The sequence below is a fragment of the Lampetra planeri genome, chromosome 60, assembly GCF_965212315.1.
Source record: "Lampetra planeri chromosome 60, kcLamPlan1.2.h2, whole genome shotgun sequence".
Lineage (NCBI taxonomy): Eukaryota > Metazoa > Chordata > Hyperoartia > Petromyzontiformes > Petromyzontidae > Lampetra > Lampetra planeri.
In genome coordinates, this window is record NC_136166.1 from 499,416 (window position 1) to 526,924 (window position 27,509).

Here is a 27,509-nt window from a genome sequence, read left to right on the forward strand (position 1 = left end):
ACTCTAAGGTAATACCGAACGCATTTACACTAACATCTGCTGCTGTAACTTCTTCTAATGCGAAACGAATTCTGTCTAGAACTAGCTTAGCTCTTATCTCAGAGAAAATCAGACTTATGCGCACCGAACTAGATCAGTTAGACAAGACACTCTACAAATCACACTTATCCTTGAGTGCAACAATGTCCACATCGGATTGGGAACATGTGGAAAAAATGACTGCCTCTTCAGCTGCCGCTATGTCGACTAAATGTAAGGACAACTTGATTTCCAAATTCAACCGCCTCTCAAACAAGAAACCGGACCCACACATTGAAAAGCTAGATGTTAACAAAGTCGTAATTAATCGCAGTAACAGTCCTATTTCTGAAGGTTTGAAATCCGTTTTAGCTAAAGGACTAAACTTTGCAGTCACACCTAGACACATACCAGTTAATGATATAATTGCTCGAGTAGATGTAGCTCTCAAGGGCTTGAGTCACATCGCTGCAGACGTAGCAAGATCGGAAATCTCTGTAACCCTCAAAAACGCTAAGATGCCAGCTAGCAACATCAGCAAAGATGAGCGTTTTGAATTAGCTCAATTAAAAAAGAGGGATGACATTGTCATCCTCTCAGCCGACAAAGGCAATGCCACTGTCATCATGGACAAAATAGAATACAACAACAAAATTCAAGAACTACTCACCGATGGCAGCTATACAAAAATAAAAAGAGACCCCACCAACAGCCTCGTCTCCAAAACCAACAACATCATTTCTGCTTCAACCGCATTAATTGATCAGACCAAACAGTTCTCGTTGAAACCTTCTGCAGCCAGGCCACCAAGATTGTACGGCTTGCCAAAGATACATAAAGAAGATACACCTCTTCGTCCCATTGTCTCTACTATCAACTCCCCGACTTACAAACTGGCTCGTTTTTTGTCCGAAATCCTACGGCCTTTCACTGGAAAAACCACCTCTGCAGTACTAAACTCTACTGACCTGGTATCAACAATCAAGGGGATTGCCCTGTCCCCAGACGACCTGCTTGTCAGTTTTGATGTGGTTTCCTTGTTCACCAAGGTGCCTGTGCCTGACACCATCGCAATCATTGAAGACTTGGTTCATCAAGGACTGAATGCTGGGGTACCCCCCCTGGTGAGACACTGCTTAACCAATACATACTTCACCTGGAATGGAACCTTCTACAAGCAAATTGAGGGCACCCCAATGGGCTCCCCCTTATCTCCGGTTGTAGCCAACATCTTCATGGAGAAATTTGAGACGGACGCCATCCAGACTGCCACTCTACGCCCGACCTTATGGAAGAGGTACGTAGACGACACTTTTGTCATCTGGCCACATGGCCGGCCTGCTCTAGACCAATTTCTCGACCATATCAATTCCATACACCCAGCCATCAGATTCACCATGGAAGTCGAAAATGATGGCAAGCTACCCTTTTTGGATGTCCTAATCAAAAGGAGACCTGATGGTTCAATGAGCCACTCTGTCTACAGGAAAGCCACCCACACGGATGCTTATCTAAAACCGGATTCCCACCACCATCCATCCCAGAAGAATTCCCTCATCAAGACTCTATATCATAGAGCCCAATGCATCTCCGACCATGAACACATTTCCAGTGAACTCAAACACGTACGCCAAGCTCTTAAGGCTAATGGTTACTCCGACTACACAATCCGCAAAGCCATCACTCCAACCACCAAGAAGGATCCTGTTGAGGAGCCTTTCAAGACCATCACCTTACCCTACATTGCTGGGGTCACAAAAAAGATCTCCAAAATCCTGATTAAACACAAGATCCAGGTCCGATTCAACACAGTACATAAAATCCGTGATCTGGTACCGTCTGTAAAAGATGTGGTTCCAGACATACAGTACCCTGGTGTCTACAAACTAAGTTGCCTCTGTGGTAGCAGTTACATTGGGGAAACCAAACGACATGTCTCGGACCGCATCCGTGAACATAAAGCTGACCTGAAACACTGTAGGACAAACACCTCAGCCGTGGCAGATCACTGTTACAACTCAGTGGGCTCACATGACATTGACTTCTCCAAGACAGAGGTTCTCTGCAAGCCATCTGGCTATCATGAGAGATTCGTACATGAGGCGATCCACATTTACAAACACAGAGACAATTTTAACCGAGAAGATGGATTCTGGCTTAGCAATCACTGGAAGGACGTAATAAACCATTTTGATACACATTAGGGTGGGTAGAATAATACATAGTGTTATATTAAAAATGTATAAGGTATAGGGTGGTTTATAGCAATACAGTATGTAATTTAATGTTGGTTTTGCCTATGGAAGTATATAGTACGGTATAGACGCGTGTGATGTAAGAGAATAAAGTTTAGATGGAAGCATATTATATAATTTTTACAACGTAGAATTTTTCATGTATTACTTACTGTTAGTAACTCAGCTTATTGTAGAGTATAGTAAGTTTACTGATGATGCTATGTAGTTTATACTTTAGTTTGTCATGCAGTTTATACTGTAGTTTTTTACGTGGTTGTTTAGTAACTACAGCTACATACTATTAACATTCCTTTCCTTTGTTAATGCTCCCCCCCTTCCCCCCCCCCCCTTTGATGCTGCTAATCCTGCATAATGCACGGGCATAGTATTGATTTGGAACCCCCCCCGCCCACCTCCTACGCATTTTCCATATGCTGAATTCCTCTTGATATGCAAATTATTTTGTTTAGGCGCTCTTCTTCCCACCTCCCCCCCCTCTAACCCAGCTTAAATATACGCTCCAAGCTTGGGGTGTTTCATTCTTCGCCTGAGGATGGCTGCTTGCGTTGTGGCCGAAACGTCGTGAGAATTGTTTTATTATGTTTTATTTTTATTATTTTATTACTTCCCTTCTACGTGACTTTACCGAAAGAACCAAGAAGATGAATCCCTGCAGTCACGAAAGCTTTAAATCGAAACTATTCTTATATATTGACACTGGCAAAGGAGGTCCCATGACACCTCCACACAATTAGCCGGTTTGTCATGGTTCACGTTTTTTCCTATCGGTGAGCGGTTTTGTAAAAATCTTGACACCCATCTTTGGGATGGAGCGACAAGATCAGCTGTTGTGCAGGAGTGAGGTGAATTTTGGTGTCGCAGAGCCGTGAGGGGAGGTATTCATCTAGCAGTGTATATAAATTGGATGATGATGATGATGATGCAGAGATAACCATTGAAGCTTGGGGCAAGTAAAAAAAGCGACAAATTAACGACACAAGAATTGAGTGCAGAAGCCTTTCAGGGCATTAAACGTCATACATCTACCGCTGTAATTCTCTTGAGTGCACGTTTAATTTGACTTATTCTGAGTCGCAAAGCATCACTCTTCTCCGGTCCAGTTTCGAAACGAAGACACTTGTAAATTCGGCTTGAGCTTTGTGGTTGCCACGAGCGGTTTCGTGATGAATTACTACCTTGTGTGGTTTTTGTCTTTTCTAAAACGCGTGCCTTGATGTGGCGGTTTGGTAGTAGTAGCGGTTGCTGCACTAAGAATCTGGGCGACCTGAGTTAAATACCCGCTCACGGCCAGTGACGATTATCTGAACCAGTGCTGGGCCTCCCCTAGGTCGGCTCGGCCTCAAATGAGTACCTGATGCGCTGTACAAACATCGCCGCTTGGGAAATAAAGGCTGGCGGGCGTGGTATTGGCCACCCGTGTGCCGTGTCGGCCTTGATAGGTGCTCGTTAACAGCACTCGCCATAATAGTCTGTTAAGGCTATACGGGGATCTTTGTTTGGTCGCGATTGGCGTGGAACTCCTCTTCCAGTGTAATAATTTGCGGACGACGGCATCAGGATGCCGACGCGGCTTTAGCGGGACCGCGTTTGCCTCTTCTTGTAATCTCATCGTGTCTGAGCAGCTAATCAGGCTTGAGGCTGTATAGTGCTTTGGACGGGTAACCGCCATGTCCACACCGGTTGCATAGGCAGGGCCCATCCATAAGGAGGGGGAGTGCGGTGCCACGGACAAAATTCCACCGTATAGGCCCCCGCCCGATGCTTTCAAACTAAGGCAGAAGTGCTACGTCTGACACCATGATGTCAAAGCGTGGCGCCCCTCCTCCCCCCAAAGCGCGGGGCCCAGGGCAGTCGCACCTGATTCGCCGTATACCCTAGAGGGCGGCTCTGGTCGTAGGGCTGTGAGACTGCATTGGTGGCCAGTAAAGGGTGGTGCAGCAACATCCATTGCTGTACTTCTATGCTGCCACATCTATATCCATCCTCCCGGCCTTCACCAACCCGTACTGACCAGCGTGGTGAAGTACGGTCGAGTAACCCCCACGACCCGTCTCTTTGTTAGTTTCCTCATCACCTTGCCCGTCTCCCATGGTGTGAGTATTGGGTCGAGATCAACGGTTCATCTGTGCATTCACCCACGCGGTACGATGAAAGTGTTAGTTTGTCGGTGATGTATCCTATGAGATAATTAACACTCACATTCTCTCCCACGTAGGTGCCTACGGAGTGGTTATGAAATGCCGACATAAGGTGAGTTGCCCCGCGCTGCTGTGAGACCTGATACGAACGTGGATGACGGGTGGCTAAGGGGTTCATAATGGCCGTGTTGGAGACACTGGGGTGCCACCACCGAGTGCCCGGCTTTGAATCCAGGTTTTAGTCACCCGTGATTAAACTGGGTTCTCAAGTCTCGCGAGCCGATGTTTCAACCCGGTCATCAGCTACGTGCGTAGATACCCTTAGACCTCCATGGAGACCCATGGACTCATTGTGAAACGTAAAGATTGTTATTGAAGCCCATGGACTCACAAAGACCAAGTTGTGATTAAACCGGATTCTCAAGTGTATCGTGAGTTGGCGGTCTCAGGCCAGTCACCATGTACTTGCGTAGATACCCATAGACATACAAAGAGGCCCAAAGACTTACATATACCGATCGACTCTAATAGAGATCCATAGACTCGCCTAGAGACTTAATCCAGTGTCATAGAAACGCGTGGAATCACGTAGACTGGGTAATAATTGAACCGGGTATTCAAGTGTAGCCAGTTGATGGTCTCCGCCGGGCCAACATTGACTGCACAACAAAGCAGACCATGAAATTTGGTTGTGAGAATCATCACGGTTGGTTTGACTCTGCCGTGCGACCAGCGTCTCTGCGGCACGGCGCGTGGAGAAGTACGGAGCCCCGAATAATGTTGGGCGAGGGATGCCTGTCGAAATAATCTCAGAAGTAGTTATGTGACGTCGTCTTCTGGGGGGGCATTCCCTGGCACGCTGATGATGGGGCAGCGACGTGTCCTGGTGGTAGCGCGTTGGTCGCTTGTTACGGAGGTTCGCGGTTGGGATGCAACGACTGCCCTGGTTAACACTGGTGTGTATTTACCATTAATGCCGCCTGCTGTCCGATTCGGGGTTCACGTGAAAGATCCGGTGATGCCATCGGAAAAAAAGTTGGCTCATCGTGTGCTGGCTTCGTGGTCTAAATATGCCAAATTTGAAATTGTACCCACAAAATACCGCATTTGGAATTACGCATAGCAACATTGCCCCACCCATATCCATGAAACGACTTGAAATGATTGTCTGTGAGACAGCACATTCCTTCATAATAGTGCTATAAGAGTGGTGTGAATGCCAAATGTACAGTGATTTCATTTGATAGCGTCATCGTAATTTAAATTCTATACTAATGTCCTTGCAGCATTACTATATTTTTATTCAATACTCATGTCCTTGCAGCATTAGTATATTTAAATTCTATACTCATGTCCTTGCAGCATTAGTATATTTAAATTATCTACTCATGCTCTTGCAGCATTAGTATATTTTAATTCTCTACTCATGTTCTTGCAGCATTAGTATATTTAAATTCTAAACTAATGTCTTTGCAGCATTAGTATATTTTAATTCTCTACTCATGTCCTTGCAGCCCGATTTGCGGTGACAGAGCATAGGGACATTCAAGCTGTCTGTTTGCCACCGCGGCTATTTTCAGAACGGATCGATGTAATACAATGCGACCATTTGGTCTGGCAGTCAAAGTCAGCGTCTCCTTGTTCAAGCGAGCGTGGGGTAGCTTTCATCTCCATGGGGGGTGGGGGGGGGTCTGAACCAGCGTTGTAAATTCCACATTCCTATAGCAGGAGCCGGTCTTTACATCGGACGGGAAGTGTTGACTTGGCACAAAGTATTGCAGTTCATTGGAAGCTTGGGCATGGCAAATAGAAGCTGGGTGGCACATCCGGTTCTGTCTCCACATTTCCAAAAAATTATGTTTCAAACGATCAGTCTATTTGGCTTTCCAGACCGATGTTACCAAGCAGAATTTATTAAAGCAGGCAGATTATGGGCTGGTTTTAACTTTCTGGGTCTCATCAGTAGAGTTGGGCTTGTTGAAAAAATGCATAGGGATGATGATGTTAATGATGAGCCGAGTCACCCCCAGGGCCAGTATTTTACCTCGCCACTCTCCAATTGTGAGTTGGAGGAGACCCACCACTGTGACACGCGGTCAGATAGATACACCCCATCAACTTGGGCATATGACAGCCGATTATCCACGGTTGCATATTGCGTGCAAAAACACTCGCCCAGGTCTCGGAAGCTTGGCAGAATTAAGCCGTGTCACTGCAATGGCAGGGTCGTCGATGAGGCTTTCATATGGATTTCTGCGGAGGCCCCAAATAAAATCCTCATGGACGACCTCACCATTGCTCCGCACAGCTTTGATCTGCCACGAAAACTACGGTGCTCCATTAACCGCTTGAGAACACCAACTGGTCGCTGTGCCCACACTCCCCCCTCCACAAGTGGGAGAATTAAGGATGGCCCACAGTGTGACTGTGGCCCACCCGAACCAGACAACGCAGCCACCGTATCGAAACCAACTGCATCCTACGCCCGCTCTCCGGCGGACTGAGCGATATTTTTCGCGCCAACTCCCGAAGCTATTGCGTGGCTCAGACTTAAACTCGGGCGTGTGTTTTGCACAGACTTGCCATACGCTAGAGAGAGACGGGCTTGGTTAGAGCGACCGCCGCTCGCGAAACAGATTGTTATAGGCAGCTGCGGAGCGACAACTGGGTGAACAGCAGGAATATTTTTTTTGTACTGTATTGTGGTCCCTGACGCACTGGCCCGCACTGACCAGCGTGGTGAAGTATGCTCAAATAACTTCGACTCCCCTCACGGTGTGTGAGGGATGCCCTCATCCAGCAATGAATTGACAGATGGGATTTGCGTGTGATTTTTAGAAACATGCGTTTCGAGTGTTTGGCTGCGAGTATAAATATCCACGTGATAAGCCACTTCGTCGAGCTATCATTTGTGATAGCCACGTCGCTTCTGAGAAAGAGCTATGATAGCTCAGTGGGCCTTACCTTGGTAACGTAAAAATGCCGATGTACATGTGGTCTAATGGAGCAAACGTGTGACGGGCCATATTCACAAATATATAAACAAGGCAGAATAATCGAATTTTGAATCGAGACAATTCGTCAGGTCGCTCTGGGCAGGGGTTGAATCATCACAGGCTTGCAGCGTTTCAGTCGGGTCTTGGACGTGTAGATTTGGTTTATGTATGTTTAGCCTGGTCGACAGAGAGTGTATGGGTAGTTGTAGTCATAATCACGCTCGACGATTTCAGTGCACTCATAGTCACCATTGACTAAAATATAAAACAACAACTTGGTGGATGAATATTTTTTATCACGAATTTTGTCAAACAAAATTAACACTGCAAGCCTGAATTTTCCCTGTCCCCCATTGGAACTGCGGCTGCTGATTGGAAGTCGGCTTTAAGCGACCAATCGGGCGGCCGGCCTTCGGTTGACTTTACTAATTAAAAGCAACCATGACCCTTGCGGGAAGGTTACGAGACCTCTGACTTCCAGTCAACAGTTGCAAAGCGTGACCTCTCTGCGTGGGGGAGGGGTGAGGGCGGAGGGGAGAGTGTGAGGGGGGCCATCGCTACAGCGACACGAGGAATGTCAACAACACCCTCCCCCCCTCACCCTCTGCCTGTGCCCGTGAGCTCCGCGAGCTCCGGGGCTCGGCTTACAGCGCTGGCAGCAACACCGATGGATGGTGCCGCTCTGAAAGCCGCAAGCAATAGGCTGAACAGATGGCGAAGAGGGTGCAGTGCCCGGTGACGGAGGAAGAGAGGCGAGAGTGGTGTGGCTAAACGGCGCTACCCGTTGTAATGCGAGCACGACCATTAACTCTGAAACCGGGCAAACGAACCCTAACACCTAACCCTAACAGAACTAGACAGTGTCCCTTGCCCTAACCCTAACCGAACTAGCCTATTAGACACTATCCCTCACCATGACAGAACTTGCCCTAATCCTGACCACGGTTGGCTACGTACGGTGCAAAGAAGTTAAACATACGTATGCACACATCTATGAATACACATGCAGACACAGATACATAAACACATACGCACATGTATAGAAAAGACAAAGATCTTCCTTTGTAGCATATATATACTATTGGGAGTAATGCTGCTAAGCACCTATTAAGGTCAGAATGTGCACGAGTGATAATATTTTACACATCACAACAGGTAGCTATTTAAGGCTGAGTCGACCTAGGCGTGGTCCTGGAGAGTTTGTGTTACCACTCGCCCGCTGATGTTGGTTGTGGCCAAGAATCAAACTCAAGTCGTAAAGCGGTGCGCAAACCACTGAGCCGCCCCACACACAACAGCAGCAGACACCGCCATTCACGAAGCAACGATGATGTCACCACGGCGCTCGTGCCAGGCCAGTTCCACGTTGAGGCCGTCACGTGAAGTGTAGAAGCCTCTTTGGCAGTAAGTCGAGGGACAGACCCCCAGGTGTTGTTAGGGTTAACCGACTGACGTAATTGCAGGTGCACCACTTTGCTCCCCCACCACCTGCGTGTCAAAATACACTGCACACCCAAACACAAACCTATCCCTCGTATAGCGGCCTGTAACAGACTGTAGGGGCAAGTGCTGTAAGCGAGTAGCACCTGTGAAGGCCGGCACAGCACACGAGGGGGTGGGTGGCCAGCACTACGCCCGGCCGCCTTTGTCTCCCCAGTGACATGGTTACAAACCGCAAAAATAAATAATTTGAGGCTGAGTCGACCTAGGGGAGGCCCAGGACCGGTACAGATAATCGTCACTGGTGTTGGCCATGAGTGGGAATCGATCTCGGGTTGCCGGGTTCGTAGCGGAGCGCGCTAACCGCTAAATTACTGCTCACCACTGCACACACACAAAAATATGCACATATACGTGCACACGTTAATACTTCCGGAGGCAAACGCACAAACATACTGTATACACAAATAACATAAGCATATATAGTTTTTACAATTGTATAAATACGTATTTTTATTCTCATTCTGTATACATATACACACATACATGGTTCAGAATTGATTGACCTAACCTAAAAACAGACAAAGATCCCCCATGTAGCCAACATAGACTTTTGCTGTTTGCAAGCACCTATGAAGGCTGGTAAGGAGCATGAGAATGTGGCGAGGCCAGCACCGCTCCGAACCAACTATGTCTCCCCAGCGCTGATGTTTTTACACCACACCAGGCACTTATTTCAGGCTGAGTAAATCTACGGGGAGGCCTAGTCATAGCCAGGAATCGAACTTTGACCGCCAGGTTCGCAGCACTACACCACACACTCCCCCACATTGGGTTTCGCACAAATACACGCACTCGTTTATAGCGTACGCTCGTTTGCTCTCTCGGTTATTTACTCTGGGGGTAACGGTGCGTGGCGGGGTGAGCCCTTGAGGAGGCGGATTGCCGTTGAATGCCAGGATGCCCACGTCCCCATGTCCTGCCGTGCTTGAAGAGAGAGCGCAGCAGCAGCAGCAGCAGGAGGCTCCCCCCGTGCCTTTGCAGCTCCATTGCTGCCGAGTCAATTGCCTGAGAGGACGTCCCTGGCAGCTTGACAAACATCCACACACACGTGCCTGTGTGGAAGATGGAGAGTGATGAGCTTTGCTGGCAGTTACTCGAGGGGGCTCGCAAATGGCCGTGCCCAATACACTGAGCCAGTACTGCTGAAATCCTGGGTTTGTATGCTTGTTGAATTTATTTCGCACCGTAAGCCTCGGTTGCTGTGTGTTTGTGTGTGTTCATGTGCGCATGTGTAGGGAATTTCAATGGGAGCTACATCCCTGCTTTACTGATCTGGTCAAGGCCTATGATACAATCAATAGGCAAGGGCACTCGGTTATTATTCATTGTTTCAGGGTCGCTGACCCTTTGCTCAGGATAATTAAGGACCCTGATTGTGGGTAGGCCCAGGTAAAGCTGCACAGCTGGGAGTCAGGGATGTCTTGGCTCCCATATTATTTGGCATCATCTTTGACCACGTAGTTCGAGAATCTTTTCATGGCTGTACCAGAGGAATTTACATCTGGTACAAATACAGTGGGAGGCTGAACGATGCCCGGGTGCAGTCAAGGAAAGGCTCCCTATTGGTCAACCATGTTACGTTTGTTGATGATCTGGTGATTGCTGCTCACTCTGAGAAGGAGTTGGAGACTCTGCTGCTGAACCTGGAGTATGCCACTAAGAGATGGGCCTTACCATCAGCCCCACCAAAACTAAGCACCTGCCGGTGTATTTTATGTCATCAAATACTCGATCCCCTCAACTTCCCATGAGTTATGGGGCAGTTGTGCAGAGGGTGCAGAAGTTTACATTCAGTGTGCTTATGACTAACTCCAGTTTGGCAGCAAAGGTCTCACTCCGAATCAGTGCAGTGGCATATATTCATCAGCTGCATGATGCTTTGTGGAAGCTACCCAGCCTCTCGTCTGGGTCTTCTTGGCCACAGTTATGCCCTCCCTTCTCTATGCTGTCTTGGAGACATTGAGCCAGCACCTTTGAGTTCTAGGTTTATGTCCTGAGTCTGGGTTTCGCTCTCACTTAGCTCAAAATGGCTGTGCCAAAGACAATGAGTTTTTGCCAATGGGACCATGGCTTTCATATAACAAACTTCCAAACAAGGTGGTGCTACTCGATTTATCAACATCTTTGGGATAATCATGAAGATGCTGCTGCTGATGTTGCTAATTGTATGGTGATCATGATTTTAATGATTGGCTGCTGTCAAGCCTTGACCCAGGAGTTGAACCCCTGACCTTTCAATTTGCGCGTCGAGTGCTCTGAGCACAACGCCACCCGGCAGGATTAACATCGCAAGCTCGCTGCCAAATACAGCCCCTGGCATATTTACTCTTGCCCGCGAGCATCCATGTTAGGATCTTTCAGGGGTGGTGTCCGTGTATTTTTAGCATGAATAAATCATATTTCAATCGCTCGGCTCACCTTTCCGCCGGCGGTACAACCCTGGCCGCGTCAACGGAGACCGCTGCGTTCCGTGAGAGGACTGAGAGGACTGAGAGGATTGAGAGGATTGACCGCGCGATATTATTATTCGTCGCGTTCCATTCTCATCCACCTTCTTGTCCTCGCTGGCTTCCGTGACAAGAGACCTTTGCAACGAAAGTATTTCTCACGTGAGCGTAGATCGAACCCCCGCGCTTGCTAGGAACAGTCTCGCTCGCCGCGCGCGGCTCAAAATCATGAAAAATAATGATAATTTTATTACAGCTGTGATCATCGCTTATCCGGCCCGCAATTATCTGGCTTCCAGAATTATTCGGCGGGCCGATCCGGCGAAACCGGCGAAACCGTCAAAACCGCTCCAAAGGCTGTAACCAGTCCGGCAATCGGCACCATGTGCATGACAAAACTAATATCCATGCTTGATTTCAGTGTCAAATAATATATACGGTACATTATACACGACACATAACTTAAACAATGAAAATACTGCACCATATACATCACCCCATGCAGAGTCTTTGGGATTGGTGTGTTAAGTACGGTACAGTAAATACAGTAACTTTTTAAAGTCGGATAATTATTTTTGTCTATTTGTATGTTTATTTATTCCAAATTCATATAGTAAACATTTAAAACACAAAAAAACACCTAAAAACATGTCATACAAGAATGTGCAAAATGAATTATATACTAGATTGGTCATCAGGCAATTGTTACGATGTGAGTTGTAGATTAGTAATCAGTTGTAATGTGTGTTATTGTAATTATATGCTACGTTAGTAATCAGTTAATTAGTGTTTGTTTCCCCTATAAGGAATTGTAATATGTATTATTTAATAATACGCTTCCAGGCCGCACTAAGTCTGCAGCTGTCTGAGCGATTAAAGTTATTTCTGTTTCTCTCAATTTCAATGGATTCTCTAATTAGTCTTTGCCATTAGTAATTAGTTTTACACAACACTTCAACGTTATCAAAATCAATTGAGTGTCCCTGTTGGCAAGCATGTTCTGCCACTGCCGACAGTTGTGTTTGAGATAGTTTAATATTTCTTTGGTGTTCTTTTAGTCTTACAATGATGTTACGCCCCATCTGTCCAAAATTAGAAATGTAATGCAACTCAGAGAGTCGGCCAACACAACAGTTAAACTTTACCTGGTTGAACCCGTACCAATTGGCGGACAGCTGCAATCGCTATGTGCCTGCCTGCGTGCGTACGTGCGCGCACGCGGCCTGTTGATGATGCCTCAAGTTCCAGCCGCTGTAGCTCATGCTGGTAAGTTGGTTTTGGATGACGGACAAGAGTAGGAATGAAGCGTGTGTGAGCTAACGTAGGGGATGAGTAAGGGCACCCGTTCTTTGAATATACCAAGACAGGGTGGCACCGTGGCTCGGAGCAAGAATAACTTCGTTTCGATTTCTGACTGGGGCATCTTTTTGAGTGGAGTTTGTATGTTCTCGCCTTGTTCCATATGGGGTTTTTGTAGGTTCTCCTATTTCCTCTCATAGCTGATAAAGCATACAATGTTATTGGTGTTGGCCAAACATCCCATTGCAGGATTCTCCTGAAGTGGAGTATGGGCCCAGTCTGGCTTTCCTGGGTCAGTAAGTAATTATTATTAAGTTGAGTATCTAAACCGTGTGTGTCCATCGGGTACGGAAATGATGCGTGGAAGAGACTAAAGCAACTTAGATTAACATTTGTAGTGCCATCTACTTTGTTATGATCGTCAACCATGAACTATCAACTTCTGGATGCAGGCCTCCCCAAAGCATTGCCATCTGTCAACCATTTAAAATATTAAACATTTTTTAATTTTACCAGATAAGGCCCACTGAGCAATATCGTGCTTTTTCAGAAACGACCTCGTCACAAATGGTAGCCCAATGAAGTGGCATTATGATGTGGAAACTTATTGCAGCCAACTACTCTTAAGTGCATGTTTCTAAATATGGAGTGAAAAACCGGAGGACGCGGAGAAAAATTCACACGACCACGGGGAGAAAGACATGCAAATTCCAAATATACAACAGGCATCAGGGTCGGGATCGAACCCACGACCTCCCTCATACCAGGCGAGGTAGTTAACGTCTCGTCACTGCGACACCCCTCTCAAGGTCTCGCGATGCAACAACCCGTCTCATTCATGCTCATGAGCTGGTCTCATTGGTCCGTCTCCTTGACAATCCTCTTGGGCGCATTCTCTGCTTTGACACCCGTTCCATCGTTTGTCTCGACCACCGGCCATCGCCCCTTGTCGCAACGTCCCACTCAAGCCCCCTCATGTATTTATATAGCGTCTCATCTACACCATTCCCCTGGCTCTCGGTGTCATTGCAAGCAATATATTTCGCGTACTTTTTTACTTGTGTTCCATATTCTTCATCATTATCTGTGTTTCTGATCCTCATCATAGCGGGGAATATGAACCGGTTGAAAATGTTCTTCTTTTAGGAAATTTGTACTTTACGAAATATAATTTCTAATTGTTTTCCATTTAGTCTCCTGGATCAGAGAAAGAAATAAACAAACTTTCCGTGACACATTTCGTCTTCATCTCCCTTCTCCTTCTCCCTTGGTCTTTTGTACGGCTGATGTAGATGCAAAGCAACAACTACAATTTCACATTCAGGCGTTCATTCCAGATAACCGCATCAGGGACAGCGGAGTGTATCATCACTGCCACGTCTCCTTCGTGTTTGTGGATCGGGGCATTGCGTCATTATACGTTGTACGATCTGTTCTGGATGACCATGGTCGCACTACTCCTGAAGAGTTTTAAATTTTCTATTTTTGCATCAGGCATCCGCATTGGCCATAGTTTAGGGTGGACCATAGTGCTTTGTGGAATATTAAACCCAGGGATCTATCTGCGTTGGGTCTTTCAGAACAGGGTGTTCATCATCTTTTCCGACAGCGCAGGCAGAGGGCAGCGTCTGCGCGTGGTTGCCAGGGTTAGACTTTCACTATCCGGGCGCTGGGAACGGGAGCCTGGCTGCGTCTCGCTTGAGCGACTGCTACACGGGCGTCAAAAGCGGGGAAGTCGAGCGTAAAATCTGCCCCGGATCGCGTTACTGCCACTACCTGAGCCACGCAGCCAACGGGAAGCTTCTGGGCAACGCCGTCATCTCTCTTATCTGTGGGCAAAGACCAGGATGGTGCAGTGGCAGCACTCGTGTCTCGCAGCAAGAACCACCTGGGTTTGAGTCCTGGTCCAGGCGTCCTTCTGCACGCGGATTGTATGTTCTCTCCCTGTTGTGCATAGTGTGAGTGAGTGAGTGCGTGAACGAGTGGGCGAGTGAGTGAGTGAGCGAGTGTGTGTCTGTGTGCGGGGAGCGGTAGTGTAGCGGTTAGCGTGCTGCGCTACGAACCCAGAGACCCGAGTTCGATTTCCGCCCATGGCCAACACCAGTGACGATTATCTGAACCGGTCCTGAGCCTCCCCTAGTTCGACTCAGCCTCAAATGAGTACCTGGTGCGGTGTGAAAACATCGCCGGTGCGGAGACAAAGGCGGCTGGGCGTGATGCTGGCCACCCACCCCCTCGTGTGCTGTGCCAGCCTTCATAGGTGCTCGCTAACAACACTTGCCCCAACAGTCTGTTATAGGCTATATGGGGGATCTTTGTGTTTATGTGTGTGTGTTGAGAGGGTACACAATGTAACTGGTATTGGCCAAGCAACCCAATGCAAATGGCTCGGTTGAGATTACAGAGAGCAACATCTCGCTCTACTGAAAAACACATTTAGCAGGAGCGTCCTGAAAAGGAGTCTTGAGACTCGTTGAGACTTTCCTGGGTAAACAAACGTAATAGTAGTAATAATGATATAATGTCACGTTCTTTACGTGCACACACACAGCTCTCATGCCAATCCTGCTGTCGTTGGCCCCTGGCCTCGCATGGTGATTGGCTGTCTGTGGACTTTACACAAGCCAGAAGCGGTTATTATTACTACTACTGCTACTGCATAAAAACGCCCTTTTCACACTATACCGTGGGGCCTTTGTTGGTGGTATCAAAGTACAGAAAAATAAGAATGGAGTTTTACTCAGTCTGGCAATAAAACTGGTGTTAAGATGTTCAAACACCAAATAGAAACCTTTTGCAAGGAATCAAGTCTGCACAAACCACACGTACTTTTGGTGAGCATGCAAACAAACATGCTCTGATAAGAAATGCATTGTCTGTGAAACTGATTGGCCTACACCAGAGACAGTCTTCCTTATGTCCTAGTCTCACCAGTGTCAGACCAGAGAACGCCAAAAGACGAACAGTACTTATTTCCAGAAAGGGTAAAACCAATTCCTTGTCACACTGTTGCCCAAAGGCCCCAAACGCGTCAAATTATCCGGAAACGAACGGCGTGTCGGGGTTGTCACAGACAAGAGTGAACACTTTTTTTTTAATTGAGCAAGTTTACAGAAAGAGCATGGGAGGTGAAGAGCCGATGGCAGGGAATTACAAAAGTGTGGAACGGTGCAAGGGAAGAAGCAGAAAACTGAACTCTTATTATTTGACCAGGTACGGCCCACTGAGCTATTCAGCTCTTTTTCAGAAGCAACCTCACTACAGCAAATGATAGCTCAACCAAGTGGGTTATCATCACGTGGAAATTCATGGCAGCCAAATACTCTAAACGTGTGACATTGATTTTAAATGTGGAGGGAAAAACCGGAGGACCTGGAGAAAAATCCACGCTCCCACGGGGAGAGAAACACGCAAACTCCAAATTACAGCAGGCGTCAGGGCCAGGATCGAACCCACGACCTCCCTCATACCAGGCGAGGTAGATATAAGTGAGGTGACCTGCAGGGTGGTCGACTGGGTGTTGTGTGTTAATCTACAGTATAGCGGTTGAACACAGCATGGATGTACGTATGTTGAACTTCTTTCGCACAGTGCGTAGCCAACCGTGCTAATTGGACGTGTGGGGGAAAGGACAACAAAACTAAACGCAAAAATTCGTGCAAAAGAAATGCTTTTTCACAAACTCCCAGATCCACTGGGCCGCAGTATATAAAACAGTCATTCTGGTAGAGACTGAACGGATAATGGTGATGATTAAAGGTGAAATTCTGCTTGAATTCATCAATTTATAGAAATTATTAATGTGGCAATCCGGACATGTGAGCAACGCTGTAAAAATAAATAAATATCACTACAAATATCCTGGTACTGTAATCGCATTCCAATGTCCAGCAATGTGGATTGAGTTGCAGAAGTGGAAGTGCTCGTGCTCTAAAGCCGGATCCATGCCTGAGCGGTCAGTGGCGCAACTCGGTTGCGTGCAACTGAATCTATCGTATGTGTGGACGCCTCTGCAACCGGTTGCCAGGGAGCAACTGTGCCACCGGGAAGTGCGTTCGCTTCTTTTTTCGTGTGCATTGTTACGCCGCTGGAAAGTATTAAGTATCGAAATGGATCCCCTTGTGCCACCACCAGTCACGGCCCTGCTGTGTTTGGCGGCGGCGGCGTCGTCGTCTTTGTTAAGGGTTGCTGATTAAAGACTGGGGACTCTCACCTCTTGGGCGCCCTCCGCTAATGGATCTCAAGGGGTTTCAGGGGTCGCGCGTAGAGGGCAGCACGAAATTAAATAATTGTCGACTCGCAACGCTGCACCTGCTGAACTCCGACCGTGTCTGTTTAGATTGGGTGGTCTTTCACGAGCAACGGCCCTAAAACTCGATTTAAAGCTTTCGTGACTGCAGGGATTCATCTTCTTGGTTCTTTCGGTAAAGTCACATAGAATGGAAATAATAAAATGATAAAAATAAAACATAATAAAATAATTCTCACGACGTTTCGGCCACAACGCAAGTAGCCGTCCTCAGGTGGAGAACAGGTCTGTCGAGGAGACTCTGAGGACGGCTACTTGCGTTGTGGCCGAAACGTCGTGAGAATTATTTTATTATGTTTTATTTTTATTATTTTATTATTTCCATTCTACGTGACTTTACCGAAAGAACCAAGAAGATGGCCCTAAAGCTGTCGACGCATGTTGGCGAGGAAGCAAAACGTAGCTTTGTGAAACTCCCGAATGGTGGCCAAGGGAATGACAGGGCAAGTGGGTTTTGTGAAACTGCGCGGCGCTTTGAGCGTTATCCCCCTCGGACGTAAATAATCTCGAGACTCGGTGATGCTTGCTCAGGTTAAACACTTTGTGCAGATCTCTTTGGTTCTTTCGGTAAAGTCACGTGGGTATTTTATTTGATATCTACGTGACTTTACCGAAAGAGTATGGATTCCTGCAATCACAAAAGCTTCAAATCAACTTTGTGCAGTGTCTAGCACATGACAGTACAGCAAGTGGGTTGCTGAAGACGATCTGTGCGGCCCTTTCAGTTGTTATCGTGTGCTTATTATCATTAGCACGGAACTGGTTTGTTATCAACTTCTTCCAGGATTCCTGCCTATTATTATATTGTAGTGTGTATTTGAATTCCTCAGTATTTATCTGCATTGTTTACTCGGCACTTTTGACATGGCCTTTGTGAACCTCTGCAAGAGAGAGAGAGACATGCACACTCAGCTCTATGGCTTAAATAGTGGATCTTAGCGATATTGGCTCAGTGGCTTTGACACGGTCATTATGAGCTCCCTGAGATAAAATCTGCCAGATGCTGCTGTTGTTAGAGAACACACTCATACGTTCAGAATCTGGTCAGGGCTCGACGCAGCCCATCATTGTAATCATACTTATCATCCATCTGGGTCGTTACAATGGTTCTGCCACTTTGTGGGCCTAGATGGCGGGCAGCAGAGGGCAGTGCAATAAAATAAATTGTTGTACTGTACTCTGTGATTCCCACGTCTATGCTCCTCAGCCTCACCAAACCCACACTAGCCAGCCTCTTGAATGATCAAATAACCCCCAAGAAGACCCAGGCACAGTTGGCTAAATACGGTCTGCGAAGCAAGTTCAACATGCATACGTACATCATGACTGCAGGTGTAAAAACTGTAAGATTCATGCCGTCTCAATCACGGCGGACGTTAAAGATCCCCCAATGTCGTTCGCAACAGTGGGCCATTCCGTCCTGGGCGTTGCGGTCCAAATTTGCCACGTTCGAAAATGTCACGACAAGTAACTTAATTGGGATTTAAACAAAGCAATCATATCCGAATCTGTATTCGTACTGGAGGAATCTGATGAGCTGTAAAGCTCTTCACAGATGTCCAGTCGGGGCACGGGGTAATAACGTTACAACATCAAACAATACAAAAGCACGATAGGAGCGCAAAGTTCAAGAAAGGTAAACAAATCACACAAACACATTAAACCTTTATTGCCCCAGCTCCCTCTTGAAAATAAAACTCGTCCCGGCCTCTTGGAGTCCTCTCGCCTGGTTAAACAAAGTAAACGTGAAACTCATATATTTCTTTAATATCTCCCGGTCGCTGTGGCAAAGACACGCAATTCTTGATCATCCATAATGCAGATTTTTAATGGGTTGGATCGAGTAAATATCAATGTGTCGTTAAACCCGCCACCACCCGACACAACCAACTAGTAAGGGTTGTCGCGTAAACAGAACGTGACAATTCGTCACTAGTACAGCACTAGTGTATAGTGTAGTGTATAGTGTAGTGTATAGTGTAGTGTATAGTGTTGTATACTAGTACAGCACACCGGTGTGTTGGAGAGAAAATCCACAACATTTTCAATCCGAGTACGACGTTTTACCAGTAATTATAACCAGCATCATCAGGCGGCAGCCAGATTTGTGGTTTAACGACGCATTTAAATTTACGCCATCTAACCAAAAAAAACCTGTATTATGGATGATATTGGTCGCGAAATCCTACGTATTAAACCAATTCTTGATCAAGCGAATTTAATAAATGCTTTGTTTATTTGCAGGAGACCAATGAGATTGTGGCTATCAAGAAGTTTAAAGACAGTGAAGGTACCCGTGCTTATTAAATATAATTCAACACCTGTTTGCTACTCTCTGTCATCATAGTTGTCGTTCGTTCACCCAGGAAAACCTCACCGAGTCACGAGACTGACTATTTCGAGAGGGTGCTGCTACATTGGGATGTTTGGCCAATTCCATTCGTCAAGAATTTGGCTTCGCGTGGCAGAAAACCAGAGAGCCCAGAGGTAACCCACTGCGCATGTGAGGAGGTTAACGCTCGCAGCCTCACGAACCCTCTTGCCGCACCGCCTTCCTCTGGGCCACCACCTCGCTGCCAAGTGGATTTCACAAATCTCCACGTGATCCACCAACCCTTGCCTTCCAAGCGCTGGATCGCAGGTGGCGCGCCACCACACATGGCCGCATTCTGAACAGCAGCGCCGTACCTACATGGGGACTCGATTACAGCCAGGCCCTGACGCAGGAAATGCAGCTCGCCATAACTATTTATAGACCGAGCCTTGAAAACCCCCCGAGGTCCTGGGAATGTGGGTGTATTTCCACTGCTTACACTTTCCATTGCTCTCTGGGTGTGTGTTTGCGTTGTGCTGGCTCACGTATGCTGGGAGTTTGTCAAACAGCTTTGTGTCCATTCACCTTTTACAGTTCGGTTCATCGTCACGAGTCGCGGGGGGGGGGGGGTGCAAACAGGATTCGATTCGAGAATTCCTCACCTTCAGCGGTGATCAATACACTGGCGGATGAAGGCCGCCTAAAGTCGCTGCCAGACCCCGTGATCTCGTTCATGCAGCAATCCATGCGGCATCCGCACATGATGCACTCATCTCGTCGCTCCATCTCCTCGCACTGCGACCCTCTTTGGAATTCCCTCCCGTTGTCTCTGTCACCAGGCTCTTATAATAATAACCTTGCTGGATTCAAGAAACGTGTTCATAACTGTTACCTATTATAACCTGGATAGTGCTGTTGGTTGTTCGCCGCTAGACGTTTTGGGCCTATTGGGCCCGTGGCTCAGCAGCTGTGGTTCAAAATAAAATGATCGCCGCTCTGAATCAAAATTTGACAACTCGCTGAATCGCAGGCCGCCAGAATCCTTACTTCCCGAACTCACGGGCGAGCAAAGCAGAAGTCTCTTGCACCTTCTGAAATATCCCTCTGCGACCCATCAACCCCCCCCCCCCCCCCCACCATATTTCCCTGCTATGCCGCAGACCGCGATGATGTACGGGCGACGACGGCGCGTGAGCTGGCCGTCCTGCGGCGCTTGCGTCAGGAGAACATCGTCGAGCTACGGGAGGCGTTCCGGCGACGAGGGAAGCTGCACCTCGTCTTCGAGTACGTAGAGAAGGTAAAACGCCGCTGCTCGACGCCGTGACATCCATTGGATTGCTCGTGTCCCCCCTCTGTGTACGGGAAGCCTTAATAGGGCTATGAAGTAGGCCTTGATGTAAATGATGGGGTTTTGTAAAAAGGGGTACACCGTACTATTGTCCTTAATTATCCAGGAAATCTTCACGGAGTCTCAAATACTTGTTTTCCTCCCATTAGCACGGTTGGCTACGTACGGTGCGAAAGAAAGTTCAACGTACAGACATACATGCATTGCGAACCCCTTGAGATCATAGAGACCAGGCCGGATGTCACTTTAGTCAGAGTGATTGACTCGCAGTCGCTCATTCGTATTATAATCGGGAGTTGACTCTACCCCATCAGCAGTAACATCAGCACCAACAGCATCATAATCTTCATAACAAGCAGCAGCATTTTTTTTAGCAGCAGTATCATCAGCAGCAGCATCTTTAGCAACATCAGTCATTATCAACATCTCCATAATCAGCAACAACAACATCATTATCATCACCGCCATTGTTTTAATTAATAATACTTATCAACAGCAGCATCATCACCAACATAACTACCACCACAATCATCACTATTTTCTCTAACACGACTACTCTACTGAGAGACAGACACCCAATCTGAAGGTTTTAACCGCAGGGCTCTCAGCCCCCCTGACCCACCTACACACACAAACTTGTTGACTTGGCAGCCTGCGACAAAAAATTGCCCACCTCTGCCGAAGAACAACGGCTCACTCTTAATCATGGGGGCAGGTGTTTGCCGTGTGAGCGTGAGAGAGTGTGTGTGTGTGTGTGAGACGCGTCGCTTAATTTCATAGCAGCTCAGAGTTGCGTGACTGTGCCTGTCACACGCGCACAAACACATCGGCCTCTTTGTCTGCTTGACTGCTTGGCCTGGGGGTTTACAAGGTGTCTTTCATTATGGGAGGTAGCAAGGCAGCTGATTGGGCTCATACTGGCCACGTGGTGTTGGAGCCACTGAATTTCCATCGCAGGAATAATGATTTCAGGCTGGATTGCTGGATTCATGATGGCCGTGTCGGCACGATTGAGTGCGTAAGTTTTAACTCTGGAGCTGGGTGTTTCTCTCTCGTCGTAATGGTTGTGTCAGATACTGAGCTCGCACTGCTGGGATCCTGCGTCCAAGCGTATGGCCTGGGTAGCTGAGTCTTCTACTTACAGGATTCATAAAAGCTGTGTTGTAAACACTCTCAGGGTGTTCATTATATCCTTGTGAGCATCATTGAGATGCTGGGTTTAAGCCCGGGGTTCGGCCATCTCTGATTATACTGAGTTATTAAGTGTGGGGAGCTGATGGTCTCAGAGCAACAACCACTGCACACAAAAAAAACACTTCATGTTACATTTTCTGCATTTTTTTTACTTATTTGGCTTTTTCAACCTATGAGGACCAAACACTTCTAATTAAAAGTAAACACACCAGCGCCTCTAGCTGTCTCTCCTTTGCTGACGATAGTTCTGAAAAGATGCCTGTGTGTGTTACACAGCGAGCCCTCGTGTTGCTTCTGAGTCAGAAGGAAAATATTCAACAGGTGAGTTAGTGCATTCAGAGCCATCGGTGTGGTCCGCTGAGCGTGGCAACAAGCATTTGTTCCTTCGCCCCCTTGTAACCAAGCTTGTCACGTTATAGTAGGGAACAACAATAATACCAATCACAATAGGGGTCATTTTACTGTTGTATAGTCCGTGACCAAATTACCTGGGATGTGCTCGATCTCATCAGATGTCGGAATTGTTGCATCGCAGGATCGTGAGAGATTGTGGCAGGTTGCCCCCCCCCCCCCCCTGGGGCCTTCATCCAGAAGTGGATTGATCACGGTTGATGATGACTCGCATCCATTGCCTGACCTCCGACCCTCCCACGACCGTTCCCGTCCTCAGAATATGCTGCAACTTCTGGAGGAGTTGCCAAACGGAGTTCCACCAGAGAAGGTCCGAAGTTACATCTACCAGCTTACGAAGGCCATTCACTGGTGCCACCACAACAACATCATCCACCGAGGCAAGTCACACCCCTCTGCTGCGAGCAGAGCAGGGGAGCTGAGATTATCTTTCCTGTTTATTATTTTTTTACCGCGCTTGGTTAACCCGCGAAATCCTCAAGACTTCTTCAAGAGGGTTCTTCCAAATTTTCCACTGCCCTCAATGTGTCATTTGAGCAGGAAATAACTTTGACCTTGAGGACACTTTGAGGACATAAACACAAATCAATTGTTAAATAATGCATTTCCCATAGCGTATATGTTGGCTTGGGCGGATTCTTTTTGACCGGTCAATTAAGTTACGGAAACATGGAACAGACACTCTCTATTGTACTAATATGTAAAATAGACAAGGATGCATGTCAAATGTGAGCGATGTTACAAAGAATCGACAGCTCAGTGGAAAATTGTGAGTTAGATTGAAAACGTAACCAAGGACATTTTAAGTGACAGAGTTCAGATGTTTATGTTTTGCCCTCATCAGCCATCGTCAGACCCTTAACCCTGACCGCTGAGCTGATGTCAGTGACCCTTTGACCATCAATTCCCTCCTTCACCTCTTGTGGTCGTTTTGCAATCTAAAACTACAAGGTAAGGCCCACTGAGCTGTATAGCTCTTCTTCAGAAGCGACCTGGCCACAAATGATTGCTCAACGAAGTGGCTTATCACGTGGAAATTTATAGCAGCCAATTTACTCGAAACGCACGTTTCTAAATGTGGAGGGAGAAAACTGGAGGACGCGGAGAAAATCCACGCGACCACGGGGAGAACATGCTAACTCCAAATATACAGGGATCAGGATCGAACCCACGACTTCCTGTATGCCAGGCGATGTATTTAACATCTTGCCACAATCAGCTGCTGGATGAAGGCCTCCCCAAAGTTTGAGGGGAGGCATACGTCTCTCTACAGTTGTCCAAATGTCAGCTTCCTAGCCCTTCCAGACCATCACTATCATTCACTTTAGTCGCTTGATCGCAATTGTCTCTGTGTGTTGTTGACGAATGTGTCTTTGAAAAGTTATTTGAGTTTGTTTTGGAAAGTAACCCATCTATTTTTCTTACAATCTGTTGCAGACATCAAGCCAGAGAACCTCCTCATTGGCTTGGATGACGTCCTCAAGTTGTGTGACTTTGGTGAGCTCTCATCTGTGTGTCTCATGATACGTGATTTTAATACTGAGAATGTTATTTTTAGAATTTTAATTTTCCATTCAAGGCCACAGTGTTGTTGACGAATGTACAGTAAGAGCCCGATATAACGTGGCTCAAGTCATGTCCCCTGAATAAAAATGAGGTCCAAGGATGGATGAATGAAAATTTCAAATTAAGATCAGTTGTTAATGACGTAGATCAGTGATTTGCAACAGGTGGTAGACTGCCGTAACAAAGTCCCAGGTGTTCAGTGACCCATCCAACTCCCACCTCCCGCACTGCCCCCTCCATTGGCTGTGGCGCAGTGTGGCAGAGATCAGCTGTCGGCCCCCACTCCGGCCCTCTCGGCTCCCTCGGTCGTGCATGCGCAGTTGGGCAAACAGACACGGAGACACGGAGACGCACACAGAGACACGGAGAAATACAAACGGGCACCGAGACACGTAGACATGCACAGCAACACACACACACGTTCATGTGCCATTATAGCGCGGGTCTTATTCATGTCAGCCGGCCACCTCCCAGCGATGACGACTGAACGGATGAGAACACGTCTCCTCTCATCTCCAAGGTTTCGCCAGGAACCTGTCTGATGGCAGCAACGCCAACTACACCGAGTACGTGGCCACGCGTTGGTACCGCTCCCCAGAGCTGCTGCTCAAGTGAGTCGCACACTCGCCCCCCCCATCGCCCCTCCCTCGCCCCCCCCCTCGCCCCCCCCTCGCCCCCCCCCTCGCCCCCCCCCTCGCCCCCCCCCCTCGCCCCCTCCACGTAAGAACATTGCCGTGCTACTTTGAAACGACTGCAAACTACACTCATCTATGAAGCGTCACACCTTTATGATAGCAAAGACGCAAATGTCAATGTACTTTTTGTTATTACACTTGTCTATCCCGGAAGTCCTGCCCATAGAATGACGATGTTGCTACCTGTAATCCCAATTGAGTAATTTCCAGCTAATTTTTCAGCGTTTGGATGTTAAACCAAGAAAAGTTACATTGTATGTGTGGGAGGTGGTGGGGAGCCCACGAAGAACAGGGGGAGAGCGCACAAACTTGACACCGAAAGGCCCTTCTTGCTGTGAGGCAGGAGCGCCGCCACCGCACCGCACTGACGGTTTTAATTTGATCCGACAGCGCTCCCTACGGCAAGTCGGTGGACATGTGGTCCGTGGGCTGCATCCTGGGCGAGCTGAGCGACGGGCAGCCATTGTTTCCCGGCGAGAGCGAAATCGATCAGCTCTACACCATCCAGCGGGTCCTGGGACCTCTGCTGCCTGACCAGAGGCAGCTGTTCCTCAGGAACCCACGCTTCCATGGCCTGAGGGTGGGAGACGCACACACGTACACCCCTCCTCCACCGGCAAGTCCGAACCGGGATGGCACGGAGGGGCCCTCGCGGCCTATTCGCCGAGCCGAGCCTGAACCAAACCGTGCTGCTGTGGCCTCACAAGATGTCTGAATCTGGCTCGGGGCCAAGCAGGGCCAGGGGCCAATGTAAAACGAGGTCTTCATCTTTGTACGTTATGTTGAACTTCTTTCGCACGTAGCCGGCCATGCTCATCGGAGGTGCGGAGAGCTGTGTGTACGTGTGTGTACGTGTGTGTACGTGTGTGTACGTGTGTGTGTACGCCACGGTGATACATACACGAAACGGGGGTGTGGGCAGAACCGTGCCTTGCTATCTTTGATAACGATGAAGAGTTTGATTAATTTTGTATTGTTTGTCGTAACTTGCTGGCCCGCCCCCTTACTAGACAACTGTGAATAAGAACTTCGTAGCTCAGGGATTCCTCGAGTGTAAATAACGCTTCTGATTCTGTAATGAATTGACCTCTGGCTGGGATATAAACTCATGTCCCTTCTTCGGTCTCTGTGTTTCCAGTTCCCCACCGTCGTCTATCCCGAAACGCTGGAGCGCAGATACCTCGGTGTGCTCAGTGGTGTCATGCTCGACCTCATTAAGGTAATGGCTCTTGCTAAGTCAACAACAACAACAACAACCACAGTGACAGTAACATCAGCAACAACAAAATCCCCATTATAGCCTGAACAGACTGTTGGGACAGTTGCTTTTTGCAAGCACCTCATGAAGGCCAACACGGCGTAGAGTTCTCACGTGTCACCACCCCCCACGTGTCACCACCCACGTGTCACCACCCCCCCCCCCTCCTTGTGTCACACCGCCCCACGTGTCACCACCCCCACGTGTCACCACCACCTTGTGTCACCACCCCCCTTGTGTCACCACGTGTCACACCGCCCCACTGTGCAATGGCTGCTTGCATTGGCGCTCGCTCACAGCGCCAGCCCCAACAGTCTGTGTGTCGGAATCGCCCGCAAACTACTCAATTGGGGTTACACACAGCAACGCGGCTTCCTCCTGGCAGACTACATCGATCTGACAAACATATACAGGGTGCTTCAAACACATGTTAACACTTACATGGGACTATCGTTTTTATTGGAAACAGAACGGATGATGCACTGTAACATGATAGCAAATGTTTGTTAATAGCTTAAACAAGTCAGAGTCTCCACTTCTTCACCATCAACACATGGCCTGGAATCTTCTCCAGGTGGTCTCCAGAGACCGGAGGCACATTGTGGTATTGTTGGAAATTATCCGAAGCATTAACATATTTTTGAAGCACCCTGTATTTATATGTTTGAGTTCTTTTGCACCGTACGTAGCCAGTCGTGCTAATCAGAAGCGCGGGAGGAAGGATAACAACCTAAACACAGAAAGTGTTTATAAGGAAAAGAGTTACCAGTGGAGAGAAAAAGAACAGCGCCTTCGTGCTAGCCTAGGGCGCTCGGACTATGCACGAATACCAAATTTATTTCATTAGAATTATATTAATTGTCATTAGCTCGTATAAAATGGGTCGGAGTTTGACTTTGTGTGCCTATATATGCACGCGCGTCTGCACATCTGTGCGCGCCGTGTCGCTGCGCACGCAGAACCTTCTGCGGTTGGACCCGGAGGAGCGTTTCGACGCGGGACTCGGTCTCAACCACCCAGCATTCCTCACACAGCGCCTGCTGGACCGCCCAACGCGGGACTGCCCCCCCGCCCATCCCAGCCACAAGCACGGGTCTCCCGCACAGCACAGGTCCGCCCGCACACGCGCACACACACAACAACAACAACTGCCATTCGCCACTAAGTGGCGGTGACGTCACCACGACGCTTGTGCCAGGCCATGTGCACCCTGAGGCCACGTGAAGTGTCGAACGCCCGCTGGCAGGAGGTCACGGGGCAGACCCAGGTGCCACGGGTCGACTGACCGAGATGACCGAGATGACTGGCTGATGCACCACCTGTGCCCCCTACTGTGCCAACTTGCTGTGCTTTAGCCACCCGGCGCTCCGCTCGTTGTTGTGAGCGTCGCTCCTCCGCCCTCCGTTGTTGTTGGAGGGCGACTGCCTCCAACTGCCCAGTAGCGTCCTTCACGAGCCTCCTCCACTGAGGCCGATCTTGACACCGCTGGTACCAGTCATCGGCAAGTCCACTCAGCTCCACGTCCTCCTGTACCACATCACTCCATCTCTTCTCTAGCCCGTGCCGCGCCCGTTTAGCCCCCTCGATCCGGCCGAACAAAAGCTGTTTAGGCATGCGGTGGCTGGGCATGCGGGCTACATGACCCAGCCAACGCAGCCTTGCCTGCCGGAGGAGCTCACTGATGGGACTTTGCCCAGATCTTTCAAGGACTTGTGAGCTCCTCACACAATCCAGCCTGGTTAAACCCAGGATGGA

At 48.1% G+C, this 27,509-nt stretch overlaps 1 protein-coding gene across 1 annotated transcript in view; it reads left to right on the forward strand.

The window, feature by feature from the left end:
- LOC144736265 (uncharacterized) overlaps window positions 1-27,509 on the forward strand; it is a 47,355-nt gene that overhangs the window by 7,948 nt on the left and 11,898 nt on the right. The window contains exons 3-11 of the mRNA XM_078618890.1: window positions 4,492-4,526; window positions 19,213-19,258; window positions 20,443-20,579; window positions 22,495-22,615; window positions 23,673-23,732; window positions 24,322-24,412; window positions 24,887-25,076; window positions 25,635-25,715; window positions 26,714-26,865. Of these exons, the coding sequence (XP_078475016.1) occupies window positions 4,492-4,526; window positions 19,213-19,258; window positions 20,443-20,579; window positions 22,495-22,615; window positions 23,673-23,732; window positions 24,322-24,412; window positions 24,887-25,076; window positions 25,635-25,715; window positions 26,714-26,865 (913 nt within the window). The remainder of the gene's footprint in view (window positions 1-4,491; window positions 4,527-19,212; window positions 19,259-20,442; window positions 20,580-22,494; window positions 22,616-23,672; window positions 23,733-24,321; window positions 24,413-24,886; window positions 25,077-25,634; window positions 25,716-26,713; window positions 26,866-27,509) is intronic.